This window comes from Phalaenopsis equestris, unplaced genomic scaffold (assembly GCF_001263595.1).
Source record: "Phalaenopsis equestris unplaced genomic scaffold, ASM126359v1 Scaffold000761, whole genome shotgun sequence".
NCBI classification, from domain to species: Eukaryota; Viridiplantae; Streptophyta; class Magnoliopsida; order Asparagales; family Orchidaceae; genus Phalaenopsis; species Phalaenopsis equestris.
The window spans coordinates 4,197,275-4,218,585 of NW_018165201.1; the positions used below are offsets into that span (position 1 = coordinate 4,197,275).

Below are 21,311 nucleotides of genomic sequence, written 5' to 3' on the forward strand. Positions count from 1 at the left end.
TAGGTAGGGAAATACCTCTAATATAAATAGCCGCGAGCTTCTCCCTCTTCTTCCCCATCTTCCCGACGGACAGTATCGTGTTCGCCCTAATAGAAGGCCATGAAAGAATGCGAGCTCTGTATGCTCCCAGCAGCTCTTCGCTGCGAATCGGATCAGGCGATCTTGTGCTGGGAATGCGACGCTAGGGTTCACGAAGCCAATTTCTTGGTCGCGCTGCACTCGCGCAACCTTCTATGCTGGAGCTGCCAAGCTCCGACTCCATGGAGATCGACGGGTGCTCGGCTTTCCTATTCCTTCACAGTTTGCGAGCAGTGCGAAGACTTCGAGGAAGACGAAGGTGAGAATCAGGTGGTGCCGTCGGGGATTTCTCCGCCGCCCGATTCTGATTCTTCCACTGAGGAGGCGGAGGAAATCGAAGATGGTGGGTACTCAAATCCCTAATATCAAATCAAAAAAATAATACCATTATCATTATTTTTTAAAATAGAATACATGTTTAGAAATTTTACCTACCTAGCACATAATTCTTATGTATTTACATATCTGACGCCCAAACTTTCATATTTATGAAAAAAAATATTACGTTCAGAGAAGATAAATGCAATTATTTGTATTTTGGAAGATATTAGAGTGAATATCACCTGAATACCACCAATTAATGTTCGCTCTATATTTAATGCCTCTATATCTTTTCATGCATATTTTTAAAATATCAAATTGTCATGTATGTAAATATGAAAATTTAGGCATGAGATATGTAAATAAATAAATATTTATATGAAAAAATAATACTATTATTACATTTTAAAATCAAAAACATATTTAGGAAATTTATATACCTAACACAATTCTTATTTATTTACATATCTTACACCCAAACTTTCATATTTACATACGTGATAGTCTTGTGCTTACCATTGCAAGAAAATGTGTATTTTTTACATTTTAAAAGTGATGATTATGCTATTTTTTATGTGATATTAATATTTGGGTGTTATTTGGGTAAATATAAAACTTTAGGTGTGAGATATGTAAATAGACAAGAATTTTCTGTAATGTATGTAAATGTCCATAGGAAGATTCCCATGCATTTACATATCTAACACTTAAATTTTAATTTTTACATATATATAACATTTTTCCTATTACATGAAAAGATGAATTTCGCTTTTCCAAGTTAAAAAGAGTGATATTTATGACATGATATAAAAATTTGGGTGGTATAAATGTAAAAATAGAATTTATGTGTTAGTACCTACATAGGAATTTAGTAATATGCATGTAAAATGCTCCTAATAATAAAGAAAAAAAAAAGAATGATTACATAGAAATCACTCGAAACATTGATATTTACAAATTAAACACTCATAAAATTAAAAAAAAAATATTCTAAAAGATACTGAATACCATAAATTCGAATGTCGATTAAGATGTTACGACGCAAATCAAAGAATCAGATGTTCAGATTCCTCGCCCTCAGCTATTTTAGCACCAAGCTTTCCTTTCCTGATAGCACCCACTCTTCCTCCCAGACTACTTAATTTCTCTCTCTTACAAACGAAATTATCTCTTTGCTCATATTCAAATTTTCTATCTAATTTACTCCTAAAATCCTTGCATGAAACATCTCTAATATGATGATTTTCATAAAGATGACTAAAATAGTATCGAGGATTGATGCAGTAAGAGGAAGAAGAAACCAATCCAGCAGCTTTCGAGGGGCGAAAAGTTCTGATAAACTCTTGTATTTCACTGAAGCAGGAGTGATCAGAATATTGAACAGAAAAGGCATATTGATGTAGTTTTGTGAGAGGTGTCTTATCATTTAGATTCGTAGCCGCAGCCACCGCTGCAGGAGTTTTTTCGAGGAATTTAGAGCGCCATGGTAGTCCTGAAGGTAAGATTCCGATGGTGGGATGGAAGGTGTTGAGGGATGAGAGGGTTTCATGGGTGAGGCTGTAGCGAGGAACGGCTCTTACTCTTGTAAGGCTGGTATTTGTGGTGAAATTGCTGTTGAGTTTAAGAAGGTGCATGGTCTTCAAGCGCTCTGGCCATACCCAAATCTAGAGACAGAGAGAGAGAGAGAGAGAGATTGATAAGTTGGGGAGCTAATTGGATGAATTGTGAGGGTATAATTGTAAGATGGGAGTTTAGTTTGGTGATGGAAAAGTTAATTCAAGGATATTATTTACATACATAAGATTCAATTCCGTATTTGTATATCTAACACCAAAACTTCAACTTTTACATATACACCCCCTTTCTTATCCATGGAAAAAGTGTATGCCGCTTTTTAAAAGTTAAGAAAGTGGTGTTTTTGATTTGATATGAAGATTTAGATGGTATACATGCAAATAGAAAAGTTTAGGTGTTAGATATGTAAATGCAATGGATTGGGTGGTATGCATGTGAAGGCACCAAAATTGTTTGTAAGTCCACTCAATTGATGGGTACGTTCTGTTATTGTCGGTGTAAATGCCCCCAACTTACATACTTCCTATGTATTTACATATCTGACAACTAACTTTACTTTTTACATTTACACCACCACCCAAATCTTTCATATCAAATAAAAAAAAAGAATAACCACTCTTTCAACTTTCAAAAAGTGATATACATATTTTCATGCATTGGAAAGGTGGCATATAAAAATTGGAGTTTAGGTGTTAAATATGCAAATACATAGGAATTAAGTGGCATGTATGTGAATGTTCAAATATATAACAGAAAATGGAACTGAATGAACCTTCATGCCAAGAGCTTGTGAAATATGAAGCAATAGGTCTTCTTTTCCAAGTGTATCAATTCCAATAATTACTTCATGATCTGGATTTGAATTGATAATATCAATTACCTGAAACCAGATTAACAACAGAAAAAAAATTAGGGAAATTTACATACATACATTACACTTCTTTCATATTTACATATCTAAAATGTTAACTTTCCAATTTAGGTTTACAAGTGTGGTAAATCTATGCATGAAAGATCTATATAGTTTTTAAAAGTAGGTAATAATGATATTTTTGATGTGATACTAAAGATTTGAGTACTGTGAATGTAAACATTAACGTTTGGGTTTAAAATATGTAAATACATAAGAATTGGGTGGTATGTATGAGAATTCCCCTAAAATATATTTTATTATTGGACCTTGTTTTGATCACCTATTGACCATATGGCAAATGTATGCCTATTGGCCATCGGTTGACAAACAAAACTATAAAGAAAAACTCTGCTAAAAACTTCACTAGTTGTAAAACAAACTAGGCAGACAATTGCTATTGACCAAGCAATGCCCTCATGTAATAACATTACAAAAACAACGAGACTTTATCCCAGTAACTGGAGTCGGCTATATGAATTATTTTTCTTCATTTTCTTATTGAGTGTCATATTTTCATTTAATTCTAATATAGATTAAGATCATTCTAATAGATTAAGATCATTTTTATATAATATGCCCAAGTCTTTTTAGGTTTACCTCTGTTTTTTTAACATAAGTCGAATAAAAAACATCTACTCTCCTAATAAGATCATCATATGGTTGACGTTTAACGTGACCAAACCATCAAATATGACTCTCTCTAATCTTGTCCGCCACTAGAGCTACACCAACCCTCTCACGAATATATTGATTTCACATTTTGTCTCTAAGTGTCCATCCACTCATCCACCTAAGTGTTCCCATCTCAGCAACACTAAACTTCATTTTATGCTTCTCTTTTAGAGGCCAATATTTTGTGCCATAGACCATTGCATGTCTTACCATCATTGTATAAAATTTTCTTTTCAGTCTAAGCAGTACTTTTCTATCACACAATATGCCCAATGTAATCCTTCACTTCAACCAACCAACTTGTATTCTACTAATAGCATCCTCATCTATATCATCATTACTTTGAACAATAGACCTGAGATATCTAAAATGTTGACACCTTTTAATGATTTGATTACCCATAGTTACAACTTGGCCACTAGAGCTACTACTACTAAAATTACATTTCATGTATTTAGTTTTAGATCTACTCAAACGAAAGCCTTTAAACTTCAACGTGAACCTCCATAATTCAAGTTTTTTTCCTAAACTCTTTCTCTAATCTTATCCACAAGAAGGATATCATCAGCAGAAAGCATACATCTAGGTAAATCCTCCTGTACATGTCAAGTAACACTGTCATTGCTAGTCCTAAGTCATGGATGTTAAAAATGGAGGTTGTGTTAGGTAGAAGACAAAGAGCATAAAATTTATCGAAATCATGGCATAAATCCTTTAAGCCCTATTTTAATAACACTAATTACATTTGTGGAATGAATCCTCGCATTCAAATTCAATAAATTGTGATGACGAATAACCAGTGAATCAAAAACGTCAAAGTTTGACCCAAAATTAACCCAATCCGAAAATGCTTAATCTAAACCCGACCCAAATATTAAACGGATTAAGAAGTCAAACGTGAAATCAAACCGCCTTCAACCCGCTAACCCTAACCTGGTCTATATAACCTGTTCAATATATAAAAACTATTTGAGTCACGTTTTGAATTAATTTCTAGTCAATTTTTGAGTTGGAGGGTCGATTTTCAAATTAACAGGTCATTTTTCGGGTCATTTTTAGGTTGGCAGGTCAACATACACCCAATCCAAAAAAAGTAAATGGGTTAGTTTTCCTATCTGGAACCCAATCCCAACTCGAAATTATTCGGATCAACCCAAATTCAATTTTTCTTAGTCGAATTTGGATAGAGTTAATGTATCGGGTCGGTTTTTGACACCCCCTTGCAGCAAAGCCTTAACATTAAGATTAAGTGGAGAAGGAGTAATGTAATACAACACCTCTATCAAGATTCAAGAAGCGAACCTGCTGGGAAGCCACCTCCCTTGTGGGGAATGAAAATGAAGGATGGCAATAAGTGTTATCCAAATAAAGAATATCAATTTTACTCCCTTCGAGCGCATCCATAAACGTTTTCTTAGCCATCACTGCCCTTTCATTCATAATCTCCCACCGAAAATCTCCGGTGTGCAGCACACATCCAAATTCACCTCGAAACAAGTACATTACAGCACCTGCCCAACCTCATGAATTAGAGAGGCGAATAAGAATTAACAAGAAAGTAATATGCGGTAAAAAGCAAATATTAAAATTCAAAAAATAAAATGGAAGATTTACACACATACCACTCAAGTTTCAATATCTTTACCAATCGAACACCAAAACCAAAATCTATATATATATATATTGACACCTTTAACAAGAAAGAAATATGCGGTAAATAGCAAATATTAAAATTAAAAAAATAAAATGGAAGATTTACACACATACCACTCAAGTTTCAATATCTTTACCAAATATATATATATATATAGACACCTTAACTACGTATGAAAATATATATTTCACTTGTTAAAAGTTAAATCAATGATTTTTTTTATGTGATATGAAAGATATGAGTGGTATTAATGTAAAAATCAAGTTTTGGTGTTAAAGCTTTTATGAATTAAGAATTTATATGTAAAGAAAATATATCCTCTACATTGTGTTCTTTTTTGTGAGAAATTTGAACAAAATAACATATTTCCCTAATTGAAGATAGAAAAGAAATTTAAATATTTTTTTAGATAAGCGAACATAGGTTTGTTTACTTGAAACATTCAGGCTGTTCTTTTAGAGTAAAAAAAAAATGTTTTTTTTCATATTAATACTTTTTGCATGCTATGAAATTGACAATAATGGAGATTGGCAGTTTTTTGTCTTAATTTTCATGAAAATCGCTCATATACACAAATGGATAGATATAAAGTTATACTGATCAACATTGAATTTTTATGTAAAAATTTATATAAAGGAAAAATCATGGGGTTGGTTGATCTATTGTCATTGAAAAGAAATCAAAAAGAGATCCAGCAAAGCGAGGTTGCTAATATGGATTCTTGATCCTAGAGCAGAAAACATGTGTCCCGTCAATAAAATAATTCAACAAAATACTAGATAGATGAGGCTTTTCTATTATTCCCATCTCCCTGGCTTCACTTAGAGACGCACTTTGATAAATCTATTTCTCCATAAGTCATGAGATGAAGCCTGCGTTTGGGACAGCTTTTCAATCGGAGTTGTAAACTGCGTCCCCTCCCGTGATGTTTGGTTAACGAGTGCCACATCCTGCATTTTAAAACCAGGGCCGAAATCCATCTCGCATCGGACCGGCCTCCACCTCCTGCTTTCGCCGATTGATTGGAAAAAAAAATGTGTAGGTGTCGCTGCTTAGAAAAAAAAGCTGATAGTGGAATGAAATTATTAACCACAGTCAGCTTTTCAAAGTGTACTGATAAATAATTAAAGTTTAAGAAGAGCTTTTAGAAATTATTATGCCCATCACTCAAGTTCTCATTTTTTTAGCTTGAAAATATGCACATGCGTACAAATAGCCAAATTTTTAATGATGAATTAGTATTTAATATTTTTAGTAGAACAAATCTAAAATATAAAATTAAAATGGGTGAAGAAAACTTTTAAAAAAATCTAATTGAAAAATACTAAATATTTTGATTTTATTCTCTGAATTTACATATCTAACACCCAAACATACATATTTACAAGCATACCACTTAAATTTCTAACATCACAAAGTGAAATAGAAGCAGAGAGGTATTTCGAAAATTTATTCACATACTGCATTTTTAAAACTGAATTTTTCAAACAGAATAACTGTTTCTAAAAAATCATCTTTCAAACATCAAATTTTTCAAAGCAACTTTTTAACTGATATTTCTTACAACTACAACCGAAATAAACACACCCAAAATCTCTTTATAAGATGTAATTTAGTATAAGACAAATATTCAAACTAAAGAGGCTGACTCCTTTCCTTCAAAATCAATATAAGAATCACGGGTTTCTCAACACCCAACAATCTCAATCATTCTTTTCCCTTTCAAAGTTTTGACTTGTTTGTTTCAAATGGAATGCTTCTTATCGAGATAATATTCATATTTTTTTAGTTTTCTTGTTCTTTAAATAAGTTATTTTCATTGGTAAATATTCATATAAAATTAATACAATTCCTTCTTTTTTTTATTTTAATGAACCAATTTATTTGTATTTATTTATGTTATTTAATTGCGAAAAAACACACTTATAATTTATATATTATCTTATTTAATTAGTGCACAGTAGTTACATACTACTTAAAAATTTATTCAATTGCTTGTTTGTTTAGATTCATACAATCATTTGTTAATAATTTTATATGAAAAGTTAGGTACTTGTTCAACTTTTAACTTCTTTATTGACTCATTAAAATAATTATTAAATTAATGTGAACAAGCCAAGTGTGAACCAAATACAATTATTAAAAACTTTAAACAAGCCAAGTATGAATATGTATGTGAAAGCTTGGCTTGAGAGTCAAATATGAATAAACTATAATATGACCATGCCAAGACCAATTCACGACATACACTGCTCGAATTTGAATGATTACAACCCTATCCATATTAAATACCCATTTCGCACTATGTTTCACACGATTCTATATCTTATATATACAAAAATTTTGCTCTAAGCCTCAATTCTAAAACCAAGCCGCGGTTTAATTCAACTTGGTTCATTGTCCAATGGCCACCGATTGTGAATGGACATATAGAATCAAATACAACCCCAACAGCTTCATTAACAAATATAACACACAATCATTGTCAAAATGCTTCTTACTATAGCAACAAGCAATAATTGGAGACTTAACCAAGTAGACATTAACAACAATTTCTAACATGGTGATTTGCTTGAAGAGTTCTAATACAAATTTGCCACCGGTTTATAAGTTAAAGGGGGAGATGGTTAATAAGAATCACAAGCTTGTATGTAAAATTTGTAAATCAATATATGGCTTCAGGCAAGCTTCCCCAAATAAAGGACTCCAAACTATCACAGGCATTATTTCACTACAATTTTACATAAACAAGCTTATACTGTTCTTTATTTACCAAAGAAAATTACTTTAACTTCAATATCCATTTAATTTATGTGAATAATACAATTATTACAGGTCCTACAACACATTCTATTAATTCACTCAAAGTTTTTTACATAACCAATTCAAGCTCAGAGGTCTAGGTAACCTTAAAAAATTTCTTAGGTCTCGAATTTGTCTGATCAAGTACATGTATGGTACTCAGCTAGCATCATTGCACCCTCAAAATTTTGAAAGATACAAGATATATCGAAAGCAAACCAACCAATGGAACCATGGATCCAACCACTCATCTCAGAGTTGAAGATGGGAAATTTCTAGTAGATAACCATCGCATTTTGATGATTGATAGGCCGTCTTATTTACCTGATTTTATCTAGACCTTACATTACTTTTACCGTGCACATACTAACTTAATTCGTGACTCAAATTTGCACTCCATACTTAATGTCTATCCATTGACTCTTCGATATCTCAAACCTACATTTTAAACAGGCTTCTTTTTCTCGGCCAACTCCTCTCATCAATTGAAGGCTTTCCCCAATGCAAAATGGGGATCGTGCCAAGATACATGATGATCGATCGTCATGTGTTCTGCATCTTCCTAGGTTGAATACAAAGAATAGTTATCGAGATAACACGATTGTGAAAATTGTTGCAAAACTTTGGGATTCAAACGTCCACTTCATCTCTCATTTTCTATGAAAATCAAGTATATTCATCAATCCTAGTTTTCAACAAAACAGAGAGATTGATCGCCACTTCGTTCGCAACAAAGCTGAGACTAGGCACTTCAACCTAATCTCTATCTAGACTAAACAACAGCTCGTCGATATCTTTACCATGTGTCTTCCACTTGCCAACCTATCTTCACTGACGCGCGAGATATTTGTCAAAACATTTACAATCATCTTGACAGGGAGTATTAATACATTAACCCTTGTTAGCCTGTTGAATCACCGGTGCCTCTTCTCTCTATCTATAAATAGGAGGATACAATATAATGTAATGTTAAATTTTAAGTGTATGATAATAAATTAGAGGGAGATTTTTCCCTCTGTTCCTGTTTCGTTTCCATTGTTTCATGTACCTCAATAATTAGGCTGATTATGCAAACTTTGTTAAAACCAACTAGCTGGGGTAATACAAAGTTAGGAATTAATAGTATACGGCGGTTATCCCAACTATAATGGTGCACTGTTAAATTTTCCAAAAGAATAAATGGCTTTCCCCGGTCCATTGCTGAGAAATTTATAAAAAAGCTCGCCAATCTGAGTGAGGGATATTAAACATAATTCAATCCAAGTCCTATATTATTACCATTCCCATTTATTTCATTTCATCTCTTCAACTCCTCAAGCCAAACAGAACATTAAATCCTAATCCAAGAAGAATGCTGCAGAAAGAAAGTACCAGGGCAATGGTGCGCATCAATAGGAGTTACAAGGAGGCGGACCTCCGATCCGGATGACGGTGAGCGGAGAAGCACGAGTTGAGTGACACCGACCTCAAGAACCCTAATCAGCGAAAGATCGAAGTCCGGAAACTTGGTAGAGAGAAGCTCGGCGGAGGTTGCAGAGCAGAAGAGGGTTCCTCTGGACCACTTGGAGGAGAGGCCACTGGTATGGTCGGTGTGGAGGTGAGTGAGGAAGTAGGCTTGGCTCCCGTCTCCCCATCGATCGATCGAGACCAAACCCTTCTCCATCTCTCTCTCTCTCGCCCCCATTTCCTCTCTGTTCGCACTGGCGGGAAATAATAAAGTCACGTTGTAGCCTTTTGGAAGATTTACATATATTTCACTCTATTCTTACGTATTTATGCAAACTACCCCTAAATTTTAATTTATATATTTATAGATTTCCCTCAAGGTTATTTCTATGTTGTTACATGCTTTGCATATATTTCTATATTCTAATGTGCTTTACATGTATTTCAATTTCATGTTGGTGGTGCATGTGCTTTCCCTAACATAGTATGTGAAGATAGTGTTTAATTAAATAATAATAATAATAATAATAACACTTGATATGTCATCATAAAATCTACTTAATCAAGCATGAATCTTGATGTTGATCATATGGAGAGAGGGAGAGGAGAAGCAAGAGAAACATAACTGTTAGGTATGGCTCATATATCAGATAAGAGACAGATGCTGGAGAGGAGCGGGCCAGTAGAACAAAGTGAGCGAGCCGGTGGAGTGGAGCTCACAAGCGTAGCATAGCGGAAGCACCTATCCAATCGGGAGAGTTTTATTAACTGGGTTGGAGGTGCTGGGGCAACAACCCCGCGGTATGGTACAAGTAATTTTATAATTACATATTATATAATAGGGTTATATGTGTATATGTTGTATTTATAAATTTAAGGGGATGTATTGTTTTGAAGAAATGAAAAAGTCGCGTTGCTCATTGCTCCCGGGAATTAAGCATATTGTTGAACCTCGTTAAATCCGTGTGTTTGTTCTTACCTGTTTTGTTGATTCTTGTGTTTCTACCACGATAATACAACTATCGTAGCGAATTTATGATATTCAAATTGTTGTTGCTTGATCATTATAATTCAGCTAACAGTGCAACAACTGAAGGATAAACAAATTTTCATAGAGCCATAACACGATATTATTCAATCATAGATAACGCTAAGGTTTTATAACTACAAATACAATGTGTATTATTTCAATAATAATATAATTATTATTAAAAATTGCACTTTAGCTTAGATTCTAGAATAAATTAATTATGACCGGGAAAATTCATACAGGATTAGCATGACAAATGTATCTTTTTTCCCATCCTTTCCTTTTCACAATATCGCTATACAGACTGCAGAAGGTCCCAATTGTAATTTTTTCGGTCAAACTTGTCTATTTATAGAATTCATATGCTTTAAAATTGTTTTTCACCCACAAAACTTAGGGATATTTATGTAAACCTTTGATTTATACACGCATGGTATGGAAAGGGACCTGTTTTATGACTCGGGCATTTGCATGCATGCCCCCTAATTCCTATATATTTATAAATCTACCTAATTCCTATATATTTATAAATCTAAGACCTAAACTTTACAGTTTACATTTATAGTATGTGAAACTTTCATATCACATAATTTAAAAATAACACCCTTTTAACTTTTAAAACGTGAATACTCATTTGGTCTGCACGTAAAAATTGAGGTTTAAGTGCTATATATATAAATGCATAAAAATTGAATGGTATGTATATATATTTTTGTTATTTAATTTATTTTTTTTGGAGAAATTTCTATGTATTTAAGTATCTAACACTTATGCTTAAATCTCTACATAAATGTCGTCTTATCCATTCAAGAATTAGTGTATTTAATTATATGCTAAAAAATGATATAAACGGATCTCAAGGCAATCTGCAGCTTGCTCCTATTGAACTGGCTACTCTCATTCTATTTTTTCTCTAGCAGAGGTCTTCTTCCTCGACGGAAGACTCAGGCGAAGAACTTTTTTCCCTCGATAATGGACTCACATAAAGGAATTTTTCCTTTAGAACGAGAACTCAGACGAAAAACATTTTCCCCTTGACGGAGGACTTATACGAAGGTTAGGAACACGACATAACACATTAATACAAAAGAAAAAAAATATTTTGTACTACCTCATTTTAAAGTAAGAGTAATATTGTAATTTATTTTTTGGCTATTCTATCTTCTATAAATAGGAGGACCCTTTCATATAAAAAGACTTTTGGCTCCCCTCACTTGTAAGCTCAATGTTGATGGAATAAAATGGGTCCACGAGCTTGGGACATGCCCCGATTCACCCCCATGGGGAGCAAGTCATCCTCCTCTTATCTCTCTCTCCCTCTCTCTCGCTTCTACATTCTTCTTCTCTCAGTTCCGTGCTCTATTACTTATGTACTGTCAACTAGACAGAGACAGCCTTAGGTTTAACAATAACATTTTAAAAGGTAAAAAAAGGTAACTTTTACTTGATACAAAAAGATTTAGTTGGTATAAATGTAAAAAAGTAAAGTTTAGATTTTAGATATGTAAATACATACGAATTAGGATTTAGGTGGTATGCCCGTAAATTATCTACTTTTAAATAATTTTTTTTGTAAAATTTGAGCCTAATTAAACCCAAAAACAAGCACTTCCCGTACCTAAGATTAGGTTTCGTTGAAAGGTAAAACTCCTTTAATAGTCACATCGCCGAACTATATTGGCAGAAACACTTTAAACACCTGATCTTTTTCTACCCCAGAATTCTGGGCTGACAACATCTGACTGTCTGAGGTACCTTTCAGCAGAATTCCCGAAGGAATTTCGATGGCGCTGAGGGAAACCGAGAAGCAAGAGAACGAATACAAAATGATCAATAAAAATAAGTTTTTGCTGGGCGGCTCCCTTAAAAAAACACAACTTTTTATAAAATAACAAACCTACCGGTTTTCAAAACGTGGGAGTTCTGTTCAAAACATGGGTGGATTCCTTTTCACAGCGAGGTGTTTGTGAATTCTTCATCTAAGACTAATCCATTCTATAAAATCTTCCCTCCAGCAATCTTAACATAAAAATAAAGAGAAAGATGAGGTCTTTCTCACTTTTGCTTCTCTTTCTCTCCAATCTCCTCCACAATTCATCTGCAGAAGACATCATCACTCCAAATTCCTCCATCAAAGATGGCCAAACCCTCATATCAGCAGGTGGAATTTTCGAGCTCGGCTTCTTCCACCCCGGCAGTTCAAAAATGAGATTTTTAGGCATCTGGTACAAGAAAATCCCTGTTCAAACTGTTGTGTGGGTTGCGAACAGAGGCGCTCCGCTTTCAGATTCTTCTGGCAGTCTACAGATCGGAGAAACCGGAAATCTAATCTTGTTTGATGGATCACAGAAAGCCATCTGGTCAACTACGGCCGCCTCGTCAAATTCAAGCAATACAATCGCACAACTGTTGGATAATGGCAACTTTGTTCTAAGAAACAATGGCAGTACTGTCTCAGAAAGCTTCATCTGGGAAAGTTTTTACAGTCCTTGCGACACTCTTCTTCCGGGAATGAAATTAGGTTGGAACTTAAAGACAGGGCTCGAGTCCAAACTCACAACTTGGAAGAGCTCCGATGATCCTTCTAATGGCGACTACACTTTCAGCCTTGATGTCAGGGGAGCACCGGAGTTTTTTCTAAGGCATGGAACCCAGCCAGTTTACAGGAACGGTCCATGGACTGGTTTTCAATTCAGCGGTGAGCCAGAAATGACCGCAAACAGCTACGTGAGCTTTGATTTCATCTCTAATGGCGATGAGATATACTACGCGTACAAAGTGATTGACAGCTCCATCACTTTCAGATTGGTCTTGAACCAATCCAATATCCAAAGATACCTCTGGCATGATTCGTTGTCTTCTTGGTCTCTCTACTGGTCTGTTCCGAGGGATCAATGTGATTCCTACGCTGACTGTGGCCCATATGGTTTCTGCAACCCAAACTATTCGCCAGTCTGCAGCTGCGTTCATGGATTTAAGCCAAAAAACCTGCAGAACTGGAACTTGAGAGATGGATCTGATGGATGTGTTCGTGTTACAAACCTGGATTGTGAAAAAGGAGACGGCTTTTTGAAAATGAGTGGAATAAAGCTTCCGGATACAACAACGGCTGTAGTTGTTGAGAGTGTTAGTTTGGATCAGTGTAGGCTAAGTTGCTTGAAGAATTGTTCTTGTTTGGCTTATGCGAGCGCTAATATCAGTGCTGGAGGGAGCGGTTGCATTACTTGGGGAAGTGAGCTGATGGATCTGAAGCAGTTTGCTGATGGAGGCCAAGATTTTTATATAAGATTAGCAGCTTCTGAACTGAGTAAGTTTTTGTTAATTTGGATGAAATAGTTGCAGATTTAAGATATTGAAGCATGAATGCATCAGCTTATTGCTTATGTGATCATCATTTTTTGATAAATTTTCATGTTTTTCAGTCAGGTAGTTCCCCTTCAAAGTTTCTTTTTTCTTCTTCTCTGACGCATTAGGTAGTTAACTCAGCTTAGAAGCAAGTTAATTGTTAAATATAAGATGGACGTTGATTTTTTTGTATTTCTAGAAGAGTTTATAGCTAACTAAGAAAGCATTATTTTAGCCGATTTTATTGACTATATGTATGGATTAGAAGAATAAATATGAAATTGCACTATTACCAAGTTTGTGTTTCTGTTGAATATAGTTGGCCAACTTTTTGTAGCATCCTAGGAAGAACATTTCAAAGTTTGTTTCAATGGAGAAGTATCTATTAGAACAGAGGATCAAATTTGGGCCAACCACAATTTTTCTGTTGAAAGGTTTACCGATATACCCCCAAAGTCTTATCTATTTATATATCTAACACTTAAACTTCAATTGTTACATATATACAACCTTACATGTTCTAAGAGAATTTGTATTTTACTTCTTAAGAAGTTAAAATGGTGATATTTTTTATGCGGTATGAATGATTTGGGTGGCATGCAAATAAAATATAAAGTTTAGGCGATAGATATGTAAATACATGGAATTTTGGTAATATGTACGTAAATTTCACCTTCTTTCACTAACATAGTGTATACACACACGGTATTGTATGTGTGTATTGTGTAAAGCTATATATGTCGAGAGGAGAATATTAGTTGTAATTGTCCGTACGTGGTCTACACACCGAGTATACCAGGAGTACTCCCATCCACACATACGGATTATATGCACTTAATATTTTTTTTCTAGAGAGAGAGACATAGAGAAAGAAAGAAGCTTTAGCTTATTCTGATAAGCATCAACTACTAGACCCACACTAATATATTTTTTAATATACAATATGAGACTAAGCACAACACCCTCATCCACTTAAAAAGTCTCGGTTTTATAAATTATGATGATTACATCATTATTGTTCGTTTTTAGCCGCACAGCTTGGATTCGGACATTCGGTCATCTATCGTGACTCGGTGAGCTTTGGTTCAGACTGCTGCATTCGATGGAATAAGTGGGTCTCGTGATCTTCTATGTGGGATCTCATTCATCATATTCATCTCCTCTGAATCATTAGATCTTTTTATGATCAACACTGGCATATTTTCGATGTACAACAAATTATTATGATACTATTCAACATTGCTCTACTTCTTTCCTACTTCTTTCAAAAAAAAAAAAAGAAGGGAATCCCATATTCATGTTAAATCAAAATTTTTCTGATAATTTTCATCACAAATAAACTTATGGACAAGCAGATCATGTGATCCATTCAGATGGAGCTAAAGAAATGAATATTTTACAGGAGGAGACTTAAAGAAGAAGCATGTAATTATAATTGTTGTTGTAGTTGTCTCTATGATGTTTCTATTGGGATTTACTGGATTTTGCTTCTGGAAAAAGAAGAGGATGATGAACATTACAGGTATGTAAAATTTTTATTCTCTTGAGCGTAAAATTTAGGGGGATTTACATATGCACCACTCAATTCCTATGTATTAACATATCAACCACCCAATTCTTCTGGAAACATAGGAATTTGGTGGTCTGTTCGTAAAAATTGAAGTTTGGGGTGGTTGATATGTTAATACATAAGAATTGGGTGGTAAGTATGTAAATGCCATTAAAATTTAATTTTTTTTCATTTATCTTTTTGATATAAAGCAGGTTATTGGAGAAATAAGCCAAGGCAGCTTTCTTTCGATGCTGTAATCACTGAACATCTGTCAGATAATGAAGATAGCAGGAGGAAAAATACAGATCTCCCATTATTTAATTTTGAAACTATACTAATTTCCACTGGGAATTTTTCAACTGCTAATAAGATTGGAGAGGGTGGATTTGGCATAGTTTATAAGGTAATCATAGTGTTAATTGTTTATGAGCTATATTACGTTTTTATCCTTAATTTAATATAAAAAATTTGAAGATTTACATATATGCCATTCTATTCATATGTATGCACAAATCTAACACCTAAACTTCAATTTCTACATTCATGCACTGCACTTTACCTGCGCTTGCAAATGTGACATTTTACTTTCCAAGAGTTAAAATGATGGCATTTTTCATCTGATGTGAGGAATTTGGGCGGTATAAATGTAATACATAGGAATTGGGTTGGTATATTTGTAAATGCTTCTAAGACAATTTAAGTTTTGTTGATTAACCAGGGAAAGCTTGAAGATGGTCAGGAAATAGCTGTGAAGAGACTGTCAAAGGGTTCATTACAAGGAACTACGGAGTTCAAAAATGAAGTTATGTTGATTGTTAAACTTCAACACATCAATCTTGTCAGACTACTTGGTTGTTGCATTCAAGGAGAGGAGAAGATGCTCGTCTATGAGTACTTGCAAAATAAGAGCCTGGACACCATAATATTTGGTTTGTATTTCTTGCTTCACAAACGATCCATCATAAATTATCAAATTCTCAAGCGGTTAATTTCTCATTTCAATGTTGCGTAGATAAAACTAAATCCTATCTCTTGAGTTGGCCGATGCGGTTCAAAATCATCGTCGGTATTGCTCGCGGGCTCGTCTATCTTCACCAGGACTCGAGATTTCGAATCATTCATAGGGATCTGAAGGCTAGCAACATTTTGCTTGATCAAGAGATGAACCCTAAAATTTCAGATTTCGGATTGGCGAGAATATTTGGGGGGGAGGAGAATAGCACCTATACCAATAGAGTGGTTGGAACATAGTAAGCTTCATATGCAATTTGCATCCCCATTGTTATATCATCAAACAAATTTCAATGCTAATATGTTTTTTGGCTTGTAGTGGATACATGTCGCCGGAATATGCGATGGATGGCATCTTCTCGACGAAATCCGATGTCTTTAGCTTCGGTGTATTGGTTCTAGAAATCGTGAGTGGAAAGAAGAACAAAGGAATTCATATTTCTGACCAACGTATAAACCTTCTTGCTCATGTAAGTGTCAATGTTATGATAGTTACAATGCCATTGATTATTAAGGTCTGATATTTATGAATATGTTACTTAAAAAGTTGTTTTTGATTTTAGGCATGGAATCTATGGAAAGAGGGGAAGGCAGCAGATCAACTCTTTGATGATTCATTAGGTGATTTATCTTCGGAGCCCGAAGTATTGAGGTGCATTCAGTTGGGACTTTTATGCGCTCAAGAAAGAGCAGATGACAGACCATCGATGTCGATGGTGCTTATGATGCTGTTGAGCTCGAATACGATGTTGCCGCAGCCGAAGAATCCTGGATTTTGGGATGGAGGTGGCTCGAGCGACATGAAATTGTCATGGAGCTTTTCTACTAATGACATGTCCGTGACAAGGCTTGAGGGTCGTTAGACGAGTGATCAAAGTGTTCTTTGATGCGTCGATGAATGTAATAGACGTCTTAACTCTTGCTGCATGTTGTTTCTGATGATCCTGAGAGAGAAATACACTTTTGATTTTAATACATCAGAATTCCTTTTATCTAATAAAGGATATGTAAAAATTTGGAGGAAGTTTATAGCAATGTGAAAATAAAAAGGTTGCTATCATATTGTAAATAGAGATAAAAAACCGAAATCATGTCATTCATTTTTGAACTAAAAATAAAAGCTTTACTTGATCTTTTGCAAAATTTGATTGAGCCGTGTAATATTATTTTATTAAAATTATAACTATAGTTTGCAATCAAATTCAGTTCAAAAGTTCAACTTTTCAGAAAATTTGACTGCTGAGACTTGAGCTTATCATCTTCAGTTCTTAATTAGATCAATTAAACTTATATATTACGTGTGAATGATAGATGTAAATCCATGATATTATAATTATATTGTGCTGAAAAGTTATCAATCATCAATCATCGATCCATTCATTTCATTGTCGTCAATGTTGCAGCTTCGCACAAAAAAGTTATAAATTGAGTGCCATTCAGGAAAGTTGTGGTCGCATTCTAAATTTTTTTAAAAAAATCATAAGATTTAAGTACTATTCTTGAGAAACTCATGTACTTATTCAGAGAATTAAGTACGATTAGGGAAAGTAAAAATCTATTAAAATAAAATTATTCTAATGCTTTGACCTTTTGTAGGCACACTGATGGCTCACATTGTCTTATAAACCGTATGTAAATGTTTTATTTTGCTCCTGTATCGTAGTGGTTTACGACACTTATCAACGCGTCTTATATATAGCTGGATAGCTTGGCATTGACTTTTAAAACTTTGGTTTCAAGGGCTTAAAAATGTTTTTTTTAAAAATTGAGTTTTTTGTTTTAAATTAGTCTCATGCGGTTCAAAAAATAAATCAACTTTGGAAATTTTGAAATTTAAAAATTTGCTGCAGGATCTGCAATTCTAATTTATAAGTAGACAGAAGGTGGTTCCCTTAAAAGCTCAAAACTCATAATACTTTTGTAAATATTTCAAGTTCTGATAAATTTCAAAATTAATATAAACTTTATGGTTATCCTTGTAGTCAAATGCAATGATTTGTAATATGTGAAGATATTTTAAAACTTGTATGAGTACCAGTCTGCACTCTCTTGAATTGTGTATGCCTTAGAATATTCATATAGATAAAAATCTTATACATAGTTCCAAAATCTCTTTATCTAAATTCCATATCAGATTTATAATATAAAGATTATATATATATATATAAGGAATAGTTTAGGAATGTTGCACGGGGTAATGTCAAACTAGTAGTCATACACTTTAGAATTTGAAAAAAATCAAGCGAGACGCATTGTCTATACGACAGAGTTATAAGTTCTATTCAACTAATTTGATTACCCTCATCATAAAGTCTGAAGTTGACGAGTTTATTAATTTTGAAATAAATGTCTAAATTATGAAATAAGAATGTGCAAGTCCAGATCACCTAATATGATACTTCTCTTTAATATGACTGGAGTTGACACGACTTATAGCATAAAAGGCTTAAACTAACAAACTCAAACACCTTAAATTATTAAAGCTTTAAATGTTGAAATCCTTTATGATGACCGTATTGACTGGAAATCTCAAATGGATGGGTTAGTTTCAAACTAATATGCAAAACTATTTTTTTAAATCAACACTCGACTTAAAATTGATCACTTTAAGACTTCACCTTCCGTAACTGTTTTTTCAAGAGTGACAAAATATATATATTATATATATATGTCGTATATATATAATGTCAAGTCCAGTGTACCATTATATTAACTCTCAAAATAATTTTATACCAGTAAAAAGATGGTCTAAGTCTTTTGTCCGCTTGGTTTGACCTACAACTCCACAAAATAATAAATATAACCAGAGTACTTTAACTTGGTGGTTGTTACTGAATGACATTATTATATTACGACAATAACAACAACTCATTCCACAACGACTTTTAGTCATTGGAGTTGTTAACAATAAGTGTGTATTTGATTGACACAAAACCTTATGTTAGCTAAGACTGATTTAAATTTTCTTTCTAGACAAATATTCACGCCAATCTATATGAGTGTTGAGAATTTTAGGGCAAAGAAAAATAATAATCGACATAAATCTAGAAGAAAATACAAAGATTTAACGAGGTTTGTCAAATATGTCTACATCTTCGGGAGCAGAGTTGCGATTTTTTTTTCCAATTCAAAAAAAGAACTACAATATCTCATTTATAATTACAATATATCATATATATAACATTGACGTACAATATGTAATTACAAAATTACCCATGTACTGTACCGTAGGAACACTGCCTCAGCACCCAACCCACATAACGAAACTCTCCACTCTGCTAGCTCGCTTCGCTCCACTACAACATCCATCTCTTATTTGGTATATGAGTCATACCTAACAAAGAGTCTCTTAAACAATGGAACACACATTTGCTAAAAAAATATCCTTTAGTCAGGTATGATTGACTATCTCCTCTGGCTGAGTAGACAGAGACCACGATGATATGGGATGATAGAATAATAAGATCTTGATCAAGTTCGTTATCATTTATCCCACAATCCGCTTTAAACTTAAAATGATAAATTTTACAATTTAAAATGTACATCTGTTGGTACTATAAGCTGATTATTTAATGTTAAATAAATAGCAAGTTTTATATTATTATCAGGAGGGATAATTGAGTACAAGACTTGTGCTTATAACAAATATGGAAACCTTGATCAAAGAAGTCCTAACAAAAGGGAGCGCTTATTGAATCCGGAAACCATATGCAAATTGCATCCCGTGTCTAATCAGAAAAAATTTTCTTTTAAATTAAATTAGGGCCCATTGACATACATTAGGAATAGGAGTGTTTTGATTGGCTTACCGTGTCTCGTGTACAATCTTATCTGCCTTCCCAAAATTTTAACGCTTAAAATTCTCTCAGCAAAAACACAAACGAAAACAGAGATTCCGGAATGGTTGAAAGTTTCGGAGCCCACAAACGCCAAATCCAATCAATATAGAAATTATTAATCAAAATTAGTTTATTTAATTAAAATCCTCAGAAGTCAAAATCATGTATAGAAGAAGTGTCATGCTGCCGCTCTCATGCCGGTAGATAATCAGAAGTCAAGGAGATCTCGGCACACAATTTTTTAAGCAAGCCCTACCAACTCCTTGATCTTCAATATTTTGGATCGAAACAACTCCCCTCTACGAATTTTAAATGAATTCTTTTAGCAGAAATTATTCAAAAGTAGTTAAAGCCGAATCAAATCAGGCTTTAATAAACTGTACAATAAAGAAGACTGCATCCATCGCGCAAAATTAATAGCATTTCCTTTTCATCGGCGACTCCTTGCTTGATTCGTTGAGCCAAAGGTTTAGTTCGTCACGGTCGTTAAAGGAGCCGCGTTTCTGTAAAAATGGCGCCGGTAGAGAGAAGAGGAAGATCAAAGATGAGTTTTTGATGAGAGTAAGGGCCGATCTCATTCCTGGCTTTTGAGCTCTGGAGTTGAAAAATAATGGCTTCGTCAAGGTACAAGGAAGGAAAAGATTCCTCTTCAGTTTGAGTCCCAAAACAGAAATATGGTTTTGGGGGGATTCGATTTCCGGAGCTTCGCCATCTTCTGATGCAGTTTTGACAATAAAGAATGGTGGAGTATTGCTCCAAGGTGATTATCCCATTCTTCTATTTTTGCTGTAATTTGGTGTTCTGATCATTTACAGGGCTGTGTTTTTGCTGTAGAAATTTGAAATTTTAATTTTTTTATTCAGTTTATGATGCTCCTGTGCTATATATTTTTTCCTGTTGTGGAATCTCATCTCCTACACATTGGCTTCTTAATCAGCTGTTCTTTTCATATTGGGCAATACACGGTCACATTAAACCCTAAGCTTTCCCTTAAACCATAAAAAAGTCATTTTTAGGGGCGGTTTTTCATCTTATTTTAGGCAGAATTTTGGGGACATACATTTCACTCTTTC

The 21,311-nt window shown here is 34.0% G+C and overlaps 3 protein-coding genes across 8 annotated transcripts in view; 2 read left to right on the forward strand and 1 right to left on the reverse strand.

Annotated features, from left to right (window-relative positions):
- The window catches only part of LOC110030786 (5' exonuclease Apollo), a 20,155-nt gene extending 10,415 nt beyond the window's left edge, over window positions 1-9,740 (reverse strand). For 3 of the 5 annotated variants that reach the window (XM_020733702.1, XM_020733703.1, XM_020733704.1), the window contains exons 1-4: window positions 9,387-9,740; window positions 4,862-5,079; window positions 2,747-2,854; window positions 16-437 (exon numbers count right to left, since the gene is read on the reverse strand). In XM_020733702.1, coding sequence (XP_020589361.1) covers window positions 345-437; window positions 2,747-2,854; window positions 4,862-5,079; window positions 9,387-9,699 — 732 coding nt within the window. In that variant the 5' untranslated portion in view covers window positions 9,700-9,740 and the 3' untranslated portion in view covers window positions 16-344. Of the gene's footprint in view, window positions 1-15; window positions 438-1,356; window positions 2,064-2,746; window positions 2,855-4,861; window positions 5,080-9,386 lie in introns of those variants that run through there. The other 2 variants (XM_020733701.1, XM_020733700.1) reach the window with 2 other exon arrangements.
- A 2,657-nt stretch (window positions 9,741-12,397) lies between these two features.
- On the forward strand, window positions 12,398-17,471 carry LOC110030784 (receptor-like serine/threonine-protein kinase SD1-8). Its single transcript, XM_020733698.1, has 7 exons — window positions 12,398-13,798; window positions 15,239-15,358; window positions 15,601-15,791; window positions 16,107-16,317; window positions 16,401-16,638; window positions 16,719-16,869; window positions 16,963-17,471. The coding sequence occupies exons 1-7, from the start codon at window positions 12,535-12,537 to the stop codon at window positions 17,260-17,262; spliced, it is 2,475 nt and encodes an 824-aa protein (XP_020589357.1). The 5' UTR covers window positions 12,398-12,534; the 3' UTR covers window positions 17,263-17,471.
- A 2,956-nt stretch (window positions 17,472-20,427) lies between these two features.
- LOC110030789 (nodulation protein H-like) overlaps window positions 20,428-21,311 on the forward strand; it is a 7,464-nt gene continuing 6,580 nt past the window's right edge. For both annotated transcript variants that reach the window (XM_020733706.1, XM_020733705.1), the window contains exon 1: window positions 20,428-20,998. In XM_020733706.1, coding sequence (XP_020589365.1) covers window positions 20,978-20,998 — 21 coding nt within the window. In that variant the 5' untranslated portion in view covers window positions 20,428-20,977. The remainder of the gene's footprint in view (window positions 20,999-21,311) is intronic.